Here is an 18,530-nt window from a genome sequence, read left to right on the forward strand (position 1 = left end):
CCAAATAGGCTGCACTTGTGCGGCGATAAGAATGGAGCGAACGCATAAATATTTAGGAATTCTCATTGATGATGATTTCTGTTGGGCGCCCCAAATAAAAAGAGTGGCAAGCAAACTACGCTCCGTAATAAGAGAAGTAAAGCTAACAAAAAGCAGACTGAACGCGGATTCATTGAGAACCGTCTATTTCTCTCTCGCATACTCGCATTTAATTTACGGGCTTGTGGCATGGGGCCACGGCACAATAACGCCCCTAAAATTATTACAAGAAAAACTACTCTTCATAATGGCCAGAAAAAATCAATTAAAAGCACACAATGAAAATGTTTTTAAAATTTGGAATGCATTGCCGCTTGAGCTAATATTTGAACAGAATATTATTCTCATAAAATATTTTGACGGAAACCTTGGTGCAAGGAGAACGCACAATTATTCAACACGCACGGCGCAAACCGACCCGCTAGTGATGCCTCTTAGCCAGAATAGATTTCACGAAAGAACGTGGGAATTTATTATGCCGCGACTGTGGAACAAGTTGCCTGCCCGCTTAAAAAACTTTAATTCAATTAATACGGCTAAAGAAAACATAAAATTATGGTATCAAACCTTAATTCCAGACTGAAAAAAAATTGCAGTTCCAGCAAACACAAAAATTAACCCAAAATTAAATGAAAACCTTTTTATTTTTAATTTGCAGCACAAATAAAAATAAAAATAGACATAATTATTGAAACAAAAAATTATGCAGTAAATCCTTAACACCAAAAGATATCAAAATCTGACCTTCCCCTACCCCAACCAAATCCACATCCTTTCTTAATCTATTTTCTCTCTTTTAGTTTTCAGCTTTGTTTGTCATCATCGCGTGAACCAAATTTAAGGATATGCCAGCAAAAAATGATGATTTTTTAAATAAAGTAGAACCCAAAAATAAAAATAAAAAATTAATTGGGTGGTGCCTTCTGTACCACCAACAAAGGGCACAGGCCGACAAGACTTTGTCTTGGCCTGACCCTAAAAAAAAAAAAAGTGTTCGTCGCTCAGAAGCGTGTTGTCAGAGCAATGTCTGGGCTGAGGTATTGGAGAGGAAATTGTGCGCTTGATACATGTAGGCCACTGTTTGCTAAATATGGTATATTGACTGTTTACTCTCTCTATATATTAGAATATATGAAATTCCTTATAAATCATCCTGAAAAATTTAGAAAAAAAAATCAGAAATTCCAAATTGTTTGAGTCCGAAAACAAAAAGTGCACTGTGAAAATGACCAATATGTCGAGATTGAAAATCACTTGGATATATTAAACCAAAATCTTGTAGTTTTGATAGCAAGAATATTCAACTCTTTACCTGTTAGTGTAAAAATGACTGTGGAAAGTAGCGACTTTATTAGCAAAATAAGAGAAATTGTATATAAGTATCAGTATTATGACATGAACGAGTTTTTCAGTTGTAAATTTGATTTGTAAATTGTATAAATATGTGAATGACGTATTTTAAAAGTTGTCAATTCGTTGATGACTTAATGAAATAAAAATAATTCTGAATCTGAATCTTGTTGTAAAGACAAATTGGATATGTACTATATATGTCTAATGCAATAAATATTGATCTAATCTAATCTAACCTAATCCAGCTATTAAGAAGTTAATGGCTGGAGAAATAAGCTGTGCAATTCCACACCCTGGTCCAGTCCACTAGACTGGACTCAAAAAGGTTTTCGCAAGTTAACCAAGCCGGTAAAGTAAAATTATCTAAGCTTAAAACGTGGTTAAGAGATGGGTGAAAGGTTTAAAAAGAGAGAATGATTTGCAATTGAAAGAAAAACTTGGGAGTAGAATGTAAGAAATTAAAGAGACGTGTTGTTAGAAATCACAATAATCAGAGAATTGCTAGAGCAAGTAAGAAGTCCTGGAATGATGTGAATTGTAAAAGAAACAAAAGATGGCCAAATTTTGTCTTAATTGTGATGATATTAAACGTTTAAAAGATGGCGAAGAATTTTGTACATGACCAGAATTGTACAGAAACACTACCATAACTCGATAGCTTGGCCAATCTGTTTATGAAAGTGAAGAGAGATTCCAATTATGTATGTCACAGCAGATCTTTGAGATTCTGTTAGGGTTGCCAAGCAAGAAATCGTTTAACTGGGATGGAATTTCTACTGATGTTTTACATATCTAGTATATTCCAGACTAGATATTTTGGGTTGGCAACCATGGCTTTAATTCAAATACCGGTTGCCAATACCGGTACTGCAGCTGGATTTGAACCGAGGTCTACCGATTGCTGTGACGAACACAAATAACTTTTATTTTTGCTTGCCCTTCCATCCATGTTCCTTTCCCGCTTTAATTTGTATGTATCTCTTTTGCTCTGTGTGATTCAATTGTTTTGTATTCTTTTCTGATGTGACCAAAATAAATGATAGTCTCTTCCCAGCCCGGCAAGGCAACACTGCGTGTTTTAATTTCTCCGACACCTAGGTTAGGGCGTGAGGGTTAACCGGCAGGGTAGGCAGGGTCGTAAAGGGGAGTAAGGCTCGGGCAGCGGCTTTGGTAACTCGAAGCCCCCCGGAGAATCAAATAAAGAATAATTATTTGAGAATAAAATTGATGAGCACCACTATGGCGGCCCGGGAATAAGGCGCCGTATTGTTGGAGTTCAAATTGTCAAACCAAAAGTCTTTGCCGAGCGCATCAAAGCTCTTTACATCAGCCCCCAAAGGGGTGAGATGGGCCGTAGACACGTTTGACGCGCGCCGTAGGGGACCCTAGACCCCAGACGGACGTCGCATTGCAAAGCCACGACTATACCGGTAGGCCAAACACCACATGTTGAAACAAACACGAGAAAAGTTTAATAAATATTACCGAAACTTAAAAATCAATAGCACTACACTAAAAGACATTTAAAACACACACAAAAACAATAAATAAAGACAAAAAAATATAAATACACATGCTGAAGTAAATCAAAGAAAAGTGGAATAAACCGAAAATTAGAAAACAAATGCAATAGGACTAAATTAAAAAAAACACACACACAAAAACGATAAATAAAGATAGCAAAAAATATTTATGTATGCAGCGCACCCTGCACCACAAAAAAAGAAAGTAAAAAAAAAAAACAGTATATTATTGCAAAACGCATTTACGCGAAATTAAAAAAAGAAAACAACAAAAAACAAAAAAATTGCGTAATTATTGGAACCACTTAATTTCCACCACCATCTGAGCGCAAAAAAAATAATTAAAAACTGTCTGTGCAATGCATAAAAGACCAAGGCACCACCAGAAAAAAAACAGCAACAAATAAACACAAAACCACAACCTTAGGCAATGCATAAAAGAACACTAAACCTAAAATGCAGTACTCACCAACAGAAAAAAACGCAAAAAAGGCACCAATACACAATAAAACCAGATAAAAACACTTCTTGATGCAGCAAAAAAACACTGACACGAGCACCAAAATTGAACAAAATGAAGCCGAGCAGCTGAAACAAACACACCCACTATCTGCACTATCACCATATTTAACCAAATATTTCCATATAAACGAAATTAATTGCAAATACTTTACTATTTAACGCAAGAAAATCATAAAAAACACACCGATACACACAATTAAAACACATTTTGAAGAAGCACAAATCATAAAAACACTATAACATAACAATTTAAGTGTAAGGAAGCAGGCAACCAGCTGCAGAAAAAACGCCCACCAACAGCCATAATGATAAGAAAAACCGCCCAAATAAACCGGTAAAAATCGGTGAAACCGGACAGTGTGTATGCAGTAGTGCCAACCCAAAAATCTTAGTCTGGAATATACTAGATATATACCAAAATTCTGCCTATATCGTAGTCCCGCTGACGTACTTGGTGAATTGTTCATTTTGTGAAGGACTTTTTCCCAGAGTTGATGAAAATATCAGAAATTATGGCCATTACACACGAAAGGTTGTTGGATGCGGCTAATTATAGAGCAATATTTGTCGGTCCAATAGCACGGATTTAGAAAAAAGCGTTCGACAGTTACGGCCCTATTCAGATTCAGATAATATTTATTCCGTATGGATCAACATATGTACAGAAATAATCTTTGGAATAGGTCACTGTAATACAGCTATATCTCAATATAACTATAATACAGCTTACTAAATTTAAAATACATTTAAAATACAGTTCACACAATTTTACACAAAAAATATTCATGCACGTCATAGAACATTTTGTCGTAGAATATTAATTCCAATTCCTTCTTAAACACTTGATAACTATCAATGCTTTTGATTCTATCGGGAAGATGATTGAAAATTCTAGGGATCATGATGTGAGGGGACTGCGCAGTCAGCAACAGTCTGTTTAGTTTGACAAATAAGTCTTGCTCCGCTACAGGTTTATTTCGAGTACTGCGATTCTGGTGCACCTTGCTTTCAGAATTTTTGAGGAACAATTCAGGATACTTTTTGTAAAATTTAACACATTCAAAGGCGTACACAGAGAAAGCTGGCAGGATCTGAAATTCTTCAAAAAGTGGTCGGCAAGACTCGACAGGTGTCAATGCCTTCCAGTATCTTTTACCTGCCATCGCACGGATAACTCTCTTTTGAGCAATGAAAACCTTTTGCAACATAGGCGACCCACCCCAAATTACAATTGAGTATAGTAAGTGACTTTGAACATGGGCGAAATATACATCTCTTAGCAATTTAGTTTGAATGCGCTGCCTTAATTTAACAAAAAGGTACGTGGTACTTCTCAGTTTCGCTACAACCTGATCGCATTGGGTGCTCCAGTTCATTGTATCAGAGAGCATTACACCAAGTATTTTTGCTTGATTTACCACTTCTTATTTGATATGGATACAAACGCATGTGACTTTTTGGCCAAGAGAGAGAAGATTAATGCAGTTAATTTTTTTAAGTGTGAGTTTTATATTGCAAATGGGGCGCGTTGCAATGAGTAATTACATCGTGGTGACGCTTCATAAGTCAATAAAGATCAATAATAATAATAGTGTGTGTGTGTGTGTTTTTTTTTAATGTTTTTTCTCTTGCAGAGTCGTGTCGTGTTTGTGTTGTTAAGTGTATTCCAGTTTCCGATTTAATTTTTCAAAAAAATCTTAACGTGGATTCAGAAACTGAGCGAGAAAACCGATGCTGTTTCTGTATCCACGTTCAGAGATTTCTTTTTAAAGATTTATTTAATTTTGTACGATTTTACGAACGCATTTTAGGATCATTAGTACCAGACAGATTGTTAAACAAACTGCAAAAGTGTTAATGGTAAAGCCCTTGACTGGATTAAGTCATTTTTGCTGGAAAGAAAACAGCTGGTCAAGTCAAAGACGAAGGTCATACAAATTCACACCGCTCAGACAAAGAAGTTGGAAAAACCTTCTGTTCAACTAAACAACACAGAAGTCAAAGCGGTGAATGAGAGCAATTAAATTACTGAGTGGTACTATATATGTCTAATGCAAATAATTTGATCTAATCTAACGTCTTCTCTCTCTCTCTCTCCCTCCCCCTCTCTCTCACTCTGAATGAGAACCAATTTGTAGCTTAAAAATCGGTTGGCCACGTTTCAAATCCAGCTGCGGGCTCCAACTTTGGCAATCAGTAATTCTAAGAATTAGTCCTGACAACCTATACTACGCAGTCTGGAATATACTAAATACATATGTTCCGAGCTGAAAATTTCAAAACTTAAAATATATGGGCTTATACGTTTTTTTTTTTACAAAAATAATTGCCTACCTTCAAAATTTTTATCTCCTTGCCGAGCAGGTTCTGCGATTTAGCCAAATTCTTCTTGGTAATCCTTTTAATTGCCACTACACACGGTGCACCCTGAAAGAGAAAAAAAAAGGAATAATTAAAATATTTTTGATACCTTTATTCATAAATCAACCATGATTATATTATACTTATATTTGTATTTGTGTCTGTACATAAATTTTACTCCGAATTTGAGTTTCTTGATTATTTAAAGAATTTGTAAATATGTTTCTTTCTTTCGATCTTTCTATTTTTCATTTGACCCACTTGTAAATAAGTGGATTACAACGGAGATATAATATGTAATATCACTTATGACACAATAAAAGAGAAGGATTCAATTCAATTCAATTCAATATAATTTTATTTTGGTATAAGCTAACGTACACAATGTATACAGCTTTTACAAAACATGTCAATAAAGGATATATTCTAGTCTGATTCTAAAGTAATCATAGTTTTTAAAGCAAAAAATTCACTCATGTCATAAAACTGGTTTTCCATCACGTAATCTTTCACATTTTTCAATAGTTCTTCATCAGATTTACATCTTTTTATATTAATAGGCAGCGCATTAAAAACTCTAGGTACCATAACAGCAGGACTTTCTACAGTTATTTGGAGTCTACACCTATTTTCAACGAGATCATTCTCACTCACATTAGACTGATTGCCACGCGTAACTTTCCTGCTGTCCACTACTCCAGGGTCACTATACCTTTGAAACATTCTGCGATTTCTAACAAGGAACTTAATACACTCGAGGATATAAAGGGAGTAGTATCTTTGTCTTTGGAATAAATAAATAAATTTATTCGTAGGGCTGAGCGTTTTAGTCGATCAACCATCTTTTACTGATCTTCGCAGGATATCAGGGTTAAGAAATGAGCACGAATCATGCAATTTTGAGTTGATTAAGCTAGGGTCAAAATCGACTTAATTGACAAAAATCGGCTATTTAGTTACTCAAGAAGCATAAAAATCCATCCAGAAAAAATATAAATATATGGCGTGCCCTGGGCCCCAAAGGACCCTCTGGTCGAAGTTTCAATGATTTTTTTTTTAATTTACGTTTAACGTTATGAAAATGATTGCAAGAGCAGCGAGAATCTTTCAATTTTTTGTCATAAAAAGAAATGTCATTTATATGTACTTTGGCCAAAAGGCCCCCTGGAATTTCCAACCAATCCAGCCATAATCTACGCCTCTGATCTCATATTATGTAAAAATTAAAACAAGGTTAATTTTTTTTTATTAATTGATATGTAGTTAAATAAGAAAAAACGCGTCTGAAGACGGTCGAAAATCATAGAATCAACAGAATAAAAAAAAATTCACGTCAGCAATGTTCAATTGTATCTAAAATATGCAAGTAAGGCTAAAGCAACATACACCCCCGGTCCGAAGTGTGTTTGGCCAGCGCGCTTTTTCCTTCAGGGTCGTCAAGCCCTGGAATGACCTGCCACCGACCCTCAAAGACTGCCCAACCAGCAATTTTCCCTCCCTTTGCAAGCATCATTTGTGGCAGCAATTTTAAAGTGTCGTGATTGTTCTTTTTTTTCGATAGTATGGGTTCACGCGGTGGCCGATTCGTGCTCTTTTTTATATCGGGCGTTTTAGCAGACCTCTGCTAGTTGTGATACCCTTTCTGCTCATTTTTTTTCAATTTAATTTTTTTCATGTATGACTTGAGTAGAATAAACAACAATAACGCACCTGCTTGCAAAATATACATTAGCGATTTCAAATCCACTTCTCGCATTACTTTTTTACACTCTTTTTTTCAAGATTTAGAAGTAATCCGAAAATTTTTATTAATGAAAATTCCATATTTTAATCCAAATTATGTATGTATTCCTTTTTTTTTGTAATTTCACCCACAAGCATGCAGACGGAGTTGTAGGCACCCCACGATCCGGCAACTCGGAGTTGGGCAACCCCCAAGATTAATTGCCAATGCGCAGAATAAAACTGTTGCGGCTTGGTCTATTTTGAACCGTACTTTAGGCAATGATAAGTCGCGTGATAAAATTAAAGAGATGCGAGTAGGTGGGGAAATAACTTCTGATGTGGGGAAAATAGCCAGTGCGATGAATTCAACATATTTTATAGTGCCTGAGGCTGATTTGTGCGATTACGAGTTTCGTACGCCGGCTGCTGAGAAAAATTTATTTTTAACCCCCGTTGGGATGCAAGAGGTGATTTTAATATTGCGTGGACTCGCGGCAAAGAAATCAGCAGGTTTCGATGAGATTCCAATGTTTTTGGCTAAGCGAGTGGCATCGAGTGTTGCTGCGCCGCTGGCTGATATTAGATTAGATGAGATCAAAATTTATTGCATTAGACATATATAGTACATCTTCAATTTGCCTTTACGACAGGTCATTATAATAATAATAATTAGGTTTCATCAATCAACTAATGCAACATCAAGTGATTGAGGGAGCTCGCACGCCATTATTCGGCGGGGGTGGGCAAGCCTTTGACCAACCCTCCTCAAAAACTGCAGGGGAAAACCACCCCCGAAAACCCTGCAGCTGAGTCTCACTCTTCCAAGTTTAAGCATTCAAATTTACATCTCCAATATTCATTCATATCATAGAATTGACACTTCAGCATTACATATTTGACACTTTTGACAAAGTTGCCATAGTCAGCTATTTCTTTCAATACATTGGGTAATTTGTTGTATACTCGTGCTATCATTATCTCAGGACTTTCATTCACACAATTTAGTGAGCTTGGCCTTACAAATAAATCTGTTTCAACATATGCAGTAGCACGCGTAGTTCGCACTACAACACCTGGAACATCACGATTCATTTTAAACTTTTCAGGAAATTTACGCACAAACTTAACACTCCAAAATATATAATGAATAGACTGTAAGAACTCCAAATTTCACAAATAGTGGCCTACATGAGTCAAGTGCCGAATTACTTCTCCAATATTGAACGCCAGCCATCGCTCTTATTACTCTTTCCTGGGCAAGAAAAACATCTTTCATATATGTAGAGCCACCCCAGATTACAAGCGAGTACAGTATTCGGCTAGCCGCATATGCATGATAGGCTTGGACCAAAGTCGATTCTAAAACTTTGTCTCGTAACATGATAAATAAATACGTAACACTACGCAATTTGGCAACCACTTCGCTACACTGTTTATTCCAACTCATTGTATCTGTTATCGTAACTCCTAGAAGGCGACTACTGTTCACCACAGACAATTCCTTATTCTCGATCAATATTTCAGGCTGTATTATTTTCCTCGCTTGAGCGGTGTGCATTGTCATTACCATAGTCTTATTCGGATTCAATTTCAGGTGATTATCACTCGCATATTTCACCATGTCAGAGTTTGCTTGTATTGTCTTTTCATTCACCTCAGAGGCAGTTTTACCTTTCACTATCATTGTAGAGTCATCGGCAAAAATAACTAATATTGCAATTATAACAATTAAGGGCAGGTCAATCGAATATGCGCTGTAAGTAAAGGGACCAAGAGATGTACCTTGTGGCACACCTCTGTTTCTCTCACGCAACTTAGATTTAATTATTTCTTCTACACACTTATCATTCAGAACTCTCAGTTTAACTAGCTGCTTTCGCTCTAGTAAAATCGACTTGATCCAGTCTAACGCTTTGCCATTGACACCAAACATTTTTAATTTATTCAACAATCTATCAGGTACTAACGATCCAAACGCGTTTGTAAAATCATACAAAATAACATTAATCTTTTCTCTTTTGTCTAATGAGTCGTACACGTTTGTCACCATATCATAAAGCGCAGTAACCGTAGAACGCTTTTTCCTAAAGCCATGCTGCTGGTCAGGCAAAAAATTATTCCCTTCATAATATTTCTCCAGCTGAATTAAAAACGCTTTTTCAAAAACTTTTGCGATACTTGACGTAAGGGCGATTGGTCTATAATTAGCTGCATCTGTATTACTGCCTTTCTTAAACAGAGGCCTTATTTCTGATATCTTCATCAAGTCTGGAAATACTCCTTCACAGAAGGAACAATTAACAAGGTATGTTAGTGGAACTACAATATAAGCAGAAATTTTTTCAACACTTCTGTGGAAATTCCATCCCAGCCAAACGATCTCTTAGTTGGCAACCCGCACAAAATTTCAAAAATCTGCTCTTCACTCAACATACAAAGTTGAAATTTCTCTACTGTGTGTTCAACAATTTGGCCAAGCTCACTGTTAAGTTCCGGCACACATTCTATAAAATTATCATTTAATATTTCACTTATTTTATGTGGGTCAGAAATTAATTCCTCCCCGTCTCTTAGGCACTTTATAATATCACAAGAAGATGTTTGACTTTCTTTGATTTCCTTAACTATTCTCCACATCATGCCAGATTTATTACTCGCTTTCAAAATCCTCTCATTATTATGATTTCTAATTTCTTTGTTAATACAAGTTCCAACCTGTCGTTTTGAGCTCTTAAATTCTATTCTAAGTTTGTCTTTTACTTTTACATTGGTTTCCCTTTTCATCCGCTCACCAAGTTCTCTTAATTGCGTTTTAAGCTCCCTAGTAGGTTGAGATAATTTGATTTTGCCAGCCTGGTTAGCTCTATTAATAACTTTTCTCATCAGGAAACAATTTTCAAAATACGAAGAAAGTCCCTCCATAAAGATACTACTTTAAGGTTAACATCGCCCTCAACGAAGAGTACATCTTCCCATGTTTCATTACTAAGCAATTCATAAAAATTACTCCAATTTTCTTCTGAAAAATGTCTGCTTAATTTAAACGTATCCTGTTTTTGTATTAAATTTAAATCCCATAAACAAAACACTGCATCATGGTCTGAAAAGGGGCAATTCAAAACTTTGCTCTGACCTTCACAATCTAGTGTAGAAAACATAACATCTAGCAAAGTAGCGGATTCGCCATCTACCCTTGTAACTTGATTATTTACTTGCTTCAAGTTATAGCCTCCTGTGAGTTCTCTCAACTTATTTGAATTTCCATCAGTTTTCATTAAATCTACATTGAAATCTCCCATTAATAGCATATGACCCTCGAGTGAAACGTTTTCTTCCAAAACATCTTCTAGTCTTTCAAAGAACTTGCTAATTTCTAAGTTACTCTGGGGATTGCTGGGCCTATACAATTTCAATTATTATTATAAATTGCTCTTTTTCCACTGGCTGTTTTCCTTTGCAAATGAAGCGAGCGGTTGTGACTCCGATTTATAAAAAAGGCGACCGGCTCGAAACGTCGAATTATCGTCCCATTGCAAATTTGCCTACTTTTTCAAAAGTTCTTGAAAATTGTTTCCTCCTGCGTATTGCTAATTTTTTTGCGGAAAATAATTGAATTCCTGCTAGTCAACATGGTTTCGTTCGCGGGAAGTGTATGGCGTCGGCATTGTTTGAGTTTTTTACTGAATTGCATGATGCTCTCGAACGTCGGCAAAAGTCGGTTGGTCTTTTTTATGATCTTTCAAATGCGTTCGGAACTGTGTGCGTTCCCCTTGTATTGCGGAAATTTGAGCGTTGCGGTGTGCGCGGCGTTGCACTGGCCTGGTTGCGATCTGCTCTTACCGGCAGGTCTCAGCGAGTTCGGTTGCGAGCGTTGGATGGGAATCATGAGCGAGACGTTTTTTCCGAGGAGTTGGATGTTGTGCGCGGCACTCCGCAGGGAGGAATTATTTCCCCTTTTACTTTCATTGGGTCGGTTTATGATATGTATTGCTTTTTGACAAATCGCAAGCTTGTAAATTTCGCGGATGATACGAGCGAGTTGGTAGAAGGTGGAACTATTCATGCTTTAATCGGTGCGGCGAGGTTGGCTGCATCTTGCATGGGAAAATTTTGACTCGATAATTGCCTCCAATTAAATGCGAGTAAATCCGTAATATTGCGTTTCCGGCACCCCAATGCGGCCTTGTTTTCTAATTCACCCCTTGTTTATGTTAATGGAAAATCTGTTTGTGTTGCCCAAATGACAAAATTTCTTGGGTTGTATGTCACGGAAAATTTAAAGTGGACGGAGCATGCAGATTATGTTGTGGGCAAGTTGCATAGTGCTGTTTTCCTTGTAAATAATTTGTTGAAATTGGTTAGCGAAAAGCACTTGCTCATGATTTATTACGCTTATGCGTACTCCATTATGCAGTATGGCATTGTAATTTGGGGTGGATCAGAGCAGGCAAGAGATCTTGTTTTTACGGCACAAAAGCGCCTTGTTCGTGCGATGGCCGGTGAGCGGTATTGGCCTGGTCCGACGCCTGTTTGTTCGCCGAGGCCTCTTTTTAAGAAGTTTGATGTTTTGCCACTGTTTTCCATTTATTTGATAGAGGCTTGTAAATTTGTGCGTAAATACCCTCAGTATTTTGTTAAAACGCGAGATGTGCATGCCTATGAGACGCGCGAGAAGTTCGAGTTGTACCAGACGTGTGCTATTTCGAGGAAAAATCCGCTCATTTGCTTGTCGCGCATGTATAATAATTTGCCTGTATCTATTCGATTGGAGTTGAGATTCCCTCAGTTTGTGGGCTTGTTAAAAAAGTTTGTTAGTTTTCACAAGTTCTATACTGAGGAGGAATATGTAAATTACAAAAATAACTTGTAAATATGTTAAATTTCTTTTTTCCCTGCTGTCTATTTCATTTGACAAAATTGTAAATGGGTGGGTCGCACGGGAGACATTACATGTGATTACATTCCATAATACAATAAAGAACAATAATAAATAAATAATTTTTGCAGAAGCCGCGAACGAGGGGTGGAGGCGCAGCGAGGTCGAGGACGTGGGGAAGGCCGTGGATATTGACTCTGGTGCGCAGGGCGAGGACAAAAGGGCGGCTGTGTTCGTGGGGGGGGGGCTCCTGAGGAGCCCCCCACCATCCCCGCCCTTTTGTCCCACCCGGAGCCGGCCTTCGCCACGTTCTCGGGTGAGCGCGCCTCCAGCCCGAAGCTCGCAAACCCACAACGGGGTTGCCTACAAAAGGTGTTGTCTACAATCGGTGAAATGCGCGCACACGAAATTAAAGGGAAAAATTGATTGAAAAATTAATATTTTAAAAATAAAGCCCTTGTAACGTTTGCGGTTCTCAATATTGATCAGTTATCGGTATTGCAACATATTGACCAATTTTTTCCACACCGGATCCCGGTGTTTCTAACATATTCATATTAACGTCATTTTCACACCGCCGGGTCACGGTGTTTTTTACCCCGTTTAGATTAGATTAGATCAAAATTTATTGCATTAGACATATGTAATACATCACCAATTTGTCTTTACAACAAGTCAATAAAATAGCAAAATAAAATACAACTCCAAAAAAATTTTGACTTTTACTTTCAATAATTGAGTGATTGAGGGAGCTCGCACGCCATTGATAATTTGGCGGGGGTGGGCAAGCATTTGACTGACCCTCCACACTACCTACACGGGAAAACCACCCCCGAAAACCCTGTAGCTTAGTCTCACTCTTCCAAGTTTAAGCACTCGAAATTACATCTCCAATATTCATTCATATCATAGAATTGACACTTCAGCATAACATATTTGACACTTTTAACAAAGTTGCCATAGTCAGATATTTCTTTCAGTACATTAGGTAATTTATTATATACTCTGGCAATCATTATCTCCGGACTCTCATTTACGCAATTTAGTGAGCTTGGCCTTACAAACAAATCAGTGTCAACATAGCTGGTAGCAAGCGTAGTTCGCACTACAACACCTGGAACATCACGATTCAGTTTGAACTTTTCAGGAAATTTACGCACAAACTTAACGCACTCCAAAATATACAATGAATAAACTGTAAGAACTCCAAATTTCACGAAAAGTGGTCTACACGAGTCTAGTGCCGCATTACTTCGCCAATATTGGACACCAGCCATTGCTCTGATTACTCGCTTCTGCGCTAAAAAAAACATCTTTCATATGTGTAGAGCCACCCCAGATTACAATGGAGTAAAGTATTCGGCTAGCCGCGTACGCATGATAGGCTTGGACTAGAGTTGATTCCAACACTTCGTCTCGCAACATGATAAATAGATACGTAACACTGCGTAACTTGGCAACCACTTCACTGCACTGCTTGCTCCAACTCATTGTATCTGTAATCGTTACTCCAAGAAGGCGACTACTTTTCACCACAGATAATTCCTTATTGTCTATGAAGACTTCGGGCTGAACTATTTTCTTCGTTTGTGCTTGTTGCATTGTCATTACCATAGACTTGTTTGGGTTTAGTTTTAAGTAATTATCACTCGCATATTTCACCATATCAGAGTTTGCTTCTATTGTCCTTTCATTCACCTCAGAGGCAGTTTTACCAGTTCTACATTAAAATTAAAAGTGGTAGAATACGCCTAATTTTATTTCAACTTTTGTACTTCCCATTTCATTTTCGCCGGGTTTCCCTTTTTGAGAAATGTTCAGCACACTATGAAAATGTATTGATATAAAAATTTCATATTCACAACTGTTGTCATCAATGCCCATTAGCCAATTTGAAAAACAGTTTTAAAAATTTAACACAAAAATATACATGTACGGCATAGAACATTTATTCATAGAATATATTTTGTTTTTTGAACATTAGAGTCTTGAGCTTTTGGAGTGTCACTGCGAATCGCGAGTTGCCCCCCGATCGAGATGCACCCATTTGCAAGACAGTCAGTGTGTTTGCCTCTGATTCCTTCTTAAAAACTGTTTTTGATTCGTTCGAGGAGATGATTGATAATTCTTGGGATCATAATTTGAGGGGACTGAGCAGTAAGCAACAGTCTGATTGGTTTGAAAAGTAAGTCTTGCTCTGCTACAGGTTTATTTCGAGTACTGCAAGGTCTGCGCATCAGCAATAATGAAAAATAATTTGATTGTTGTTTGAGCTGTCTGATTGGTTACAATTAAAATTGTACCCAATCAGAGAGCTCGACAAAAATCGAAATTTTCTGACGAGCGGACCTTGGGAGTACTGGGACCGATCACAAATAATTGACTTAAATTTAATTTTTATGTTGAAATGTGGCTTTTTCAATTTTGCTGATTTTTTGTATTTTTTCTTGCTCATGAAATAGGGTTGCAGACCGTGACCGAAACTGGTAGAGCCGTTTGTTTTTTGATTAAAGTAGATGAAACCTTCTACAAAATGTTTTTCAAATCCTTCAAATTTTAATGGAATACAATAAAACATACTCAATTTGTTTAAAATATGATGAAAAAAGCATCATTTTCTAATTTTTAACTCATCCGAACGGAATAATTTCAGTCGTTCGGACCCTGCCCTGTCAGAATTTTACATTGATCCCAATATTAATTCACTACTGGATTATTGCATAAATATTTTAGAATTATTTCTCCAATAATCGTCTCTGCCAGGGTGTTTATAACTCAATAATATTTTCTAAACGGCTTGTTTAAACATTTTGAAAATTTGTATTCGGATACAATATGACAAGGCGCATCTAATGGCTATCTTGGATTTTTTGTCAGATTGCCTATTTTCAAGGGGCATAAAACTTTATATTTTGACCTTTGGCCAGGGTCAATGACCTTTGACCTAGAAACTTGCTGACCATTGAGAAAAGATACCTTGGTTCATTAACTCTAACTTACTATCAAGGAAATAAAAAAATCTTCACCCGAATTAATTTGGCAGCAGTTTTAATAAACCCTTATGTTTCTCCGGCGGCCATATTGGATTTTGAAAAATATGAAAAATTTTCATTACTTGAGAATTGTACGAACCAAATTATGAACTCTCATGATATTTGATTATAGAAATCAATAAATTCTAAGCGCTCTAAAATTGGATTGATTTTCTCCGAAACGAGAAAAATGCAAAAAAACACGTTTTTTAACATTCAACTAAACGTTTCTCAAAACTTTATGGGGTGACCCCCAATTTTCTGGTGCCAAATCTGTAGCAGGGTTATTAAGGAACATGTTGGTGGGTCACACACCTTTGCCAAAGTTAGTTTCGTTTACTTAAAATGGGATTGATTGATTTTCATAAAAATTGTTCATAAGCGAACCATGTTAAATTCAAACGCGTTTTTCTCAAAAATTTATGGGGTGACCCCCAATTTTCTGGTTATCAAAATGATCCTTATGGCCTAAACTATCAGTTTCTGTGGAGGATATTGCTGCCCTAAGGTGGTACCATCCTCTTTAAATACAATTTTAAAATGAGGAAAAGCCCGACTTTTCATTTCCATGATCATCTCCTCGAGTGTCAATTTTTTCAAACAAAAATCTTTGCTCCCATTGAGTTTAGAGCAATGCGGATCTCAACATAATTGGTAACTTTTTATTCCATACAACTTTTCTGTTGACCAAAATGTCTTAGGTCAAAGGTCAAGGTCACTAAAATGCATTTTAATTTTTTAAAGCCATTTTTCTCAAAGAAGCATACCTTGGATTTTTTCTGTGGTATAGGAAAAAATGTAGCCCATCAAATTCTACATCTGGTCAGTGAAATTCAGAATGGTGTTATTTTTAGCTCATAAGATATTTTGATAAGAATTCAAAAAGTCAACTCTCGTCCACATATTTTCATAGTAAATAGTGGTTGGCAAGACTCGACAGATGTCAATGCCTTCCAGTATCTTTTATCTACCATCGCACGGATCCCTCTTTTGAGCAATGAAAACCTTTTCCAACATAGGCGATCCACCCCAAATGAGCGGGTTTCTTGGAATCTTTATAGTCCAATAAGTGTTTTTAAAAAAAATTAAATATGTACACGGAAAATTGAAACGGGAAGCAGAATTGTTGATGTAATTTGGACAAATAAATAACAATAAATAAATTTGATTTGATGTCACAGGCAAAAAATCTTTCATATGTACTTATTTTAGATAAATTTCGAAAATACATTAAAAATGAGATGCCTGCCCAGAGTCGCAGTATCACATCATAAGTCAATAAAAGGATAATAATATGTAATAAATAATAATAATAGGGCTTGATTCTCGTAGTAAAATTGTACAAGACTAATACAAGTGGTATTCTTGTATTAAGTCAGCTAGAACCGCGTTTGCTCATGAAAAAGGGTCGCAGACCCAGACCGTGACCGAGACTGGATGGAAGAGCCGTCTTGTTTTTGAATGAAAACAATTTTTACAACGAGAAAAGAGCCTTTCACTTTTAATTGTAGACTCTATAATTAAAAGAGAAAGGAGTTTATGCGGACAAATTCTTCTCACCTTTCGTTTTCGTCCTTTGAAGACGACGGCAAAGGCCCCATGACCGATGAGGTCGTTGGAGTTGTACTCAAAGTCCCCAACCTCCTCAGTCATCCTGATGCTTAGCGTTTTAGTCGCCAACTCGAAGGTCGTCTCGTCAACTCTTGTGGTCTCACTTAGTCCATGTGACCATGGTGCGCAGATAAGCTCTTCTGGTACTACTGCGTATCCATAGGTCAGAGTAAACAATGTTGAAAAAGAAACAACAATGATGTCTCACGGGGAAAACATGGCGTACTCGGATAGCGTTAAATTTTCGTGAAACGGATCGATAATACTAGTCGAGTGGGTGTGCACTTTCCTTCTCCTTGTCCTTTTGGCTTTTGTCTCTTTATTGATGACGACACTGCAGACTCGACGTCGATGCCAAAACAGATTGGTGTCGGTAAAAAGTTTTCTCGGCCTAGAATGAAATTAATGCGATGGAGAACAATGAATCGCGGACTCCGGCACACACTCGCATTTCTACTACCCGTCACCACTAAATTGCAAATTTCTTGCAGCCTGGGGGAGACGAATGCTACGCCCCCTTTTGAGTTGGCTGGCAAGGAATACATGGGAAAGATAGGACGCGACCGCAGCGCCAATCTGGTGGAATTCATTTCAAAGCTCAAATCTGCTCTATCATTTTTCATGTATTCCTTGCCAGCCACAGAGGTCGTATTCGTAATCTCGCAACAGCCAAACACTTCCACCAAGAGTTGTTTTTGTGACGTCACAAAAACAGGCTGCTACATTTCGAACAGAAAGATGGTTTTTGGCTGTAGTACGCCATTTCAACCACCAGTTGGCGCCAACGACATAGGCCGTTAAGCCAGAAAACGAGAAAAGCAGCCTGCAGCAGTCTGGACTGTTGCTTTTTTCAAGGAGGTTCCTGCTAACCCTGTCTCGATGCTAGGTAGTTGCTGGAAGTTTGCCCCCTTCCGCAGCGCCACAACGTCACGAATTGCTAGTTTACGAACACATGTTTTTTTGTACTTGTGTTGCCAGCCAAAAAAAGGGGCGTAGCATTCGTCTCCCCCTCTCTCTAGCAGCCTTTATAAAGAGTCCATAGAGAGACGATGACGGGGACTCCACTTTCGTTGGTGCTGCTGCTACGCACGGTGATTGGTCGATTTCGAGCTTCGAGCAAAATTCCACCATAGCGGCGCTGCGGTCGCGTCCTATCTTTCCCAAGTAATTCAGCAGCACCAACAAAAGTGGAGGGGAGGCCATCGTCTCCTTGTGGACTCTCTCTATGCTTTTTTAGCAACTTTTTTAGCCTGCTCAAGTGCTCACTGCTGGAGGTGAACGCCGGGAGGGGAGAGGAGGCCGGGGATTTAACTGGATTTAACGAACGCAATTTTGGGTTCCCTCACAATCTTTTGAATAAACAAACACATGCATTCCAATTCAGCAGGTGCAGGACTTTCAGACTTCACAGGCATGCGCAGTTGATCTGAAATCTGAGCTCTGGATCTGGATGGCATCAGGCGACCAAGAAGTATAAAATTGAAGGAG

The 18,530-nt window shown here is 37.7% G+C and overlaps 1 protein-coding gene across 2 annotated transcripts in view; it reads right to left on the reverse strand.

Moving 5' to 3' along the window:
* Positions 1-17,645, reverse strand: part of LOC132201593 (serine/threonine-protein kinase ULK2) — a 43,978-nt gene extending 26,333 nt beyond the window's left edge. Inside the window, exons 1-3 of one of the 2 annotated variants that reach the window (XM_059627857.1) lie at positions 17,251-17,645; positions 16,992-17,191; positions 5,772-5,864 (exon numbers count right to left, since the gene is read on the reverse strand). In XM_059627857.1, coding sequence (XP_059483840.1) covers positions 5,772-5,864; positions 16,992-17,084 — 186 coding nt within the window. In that variant the 5' untranslated portion in view covers positions 17,085-17,191; positions 17,251-17,645. Of the gene's footprint in view, positions 1-5,771; positions 5,865-16,991 lie in introns of both variants that reach the window. The other variant, XM_059627858.1, reaches the window with a different exon arrangement.
* Between the last annotated feature and the right edge of the window lie 885 nt (positions 17,646-18,530).

This window comes from Neocloeon triangulifer, unplaced genomic scaffold, assembly GCF_031216515.1.
Source record: "Neocloeon triangulifer isolate White Clay Creek 2 clone unplaced genomic scaffold, ASM3121651v1 ptg000014l, whole genome shotgun sequence".
NCBI classification, from domain to species: domain Eukaryota; kingdom Metazoa; phylum Arthropoda; class Insecta; order Ephemeroptera; family Baetidae; genus Neocloeon; species Neocloeon triangulifer.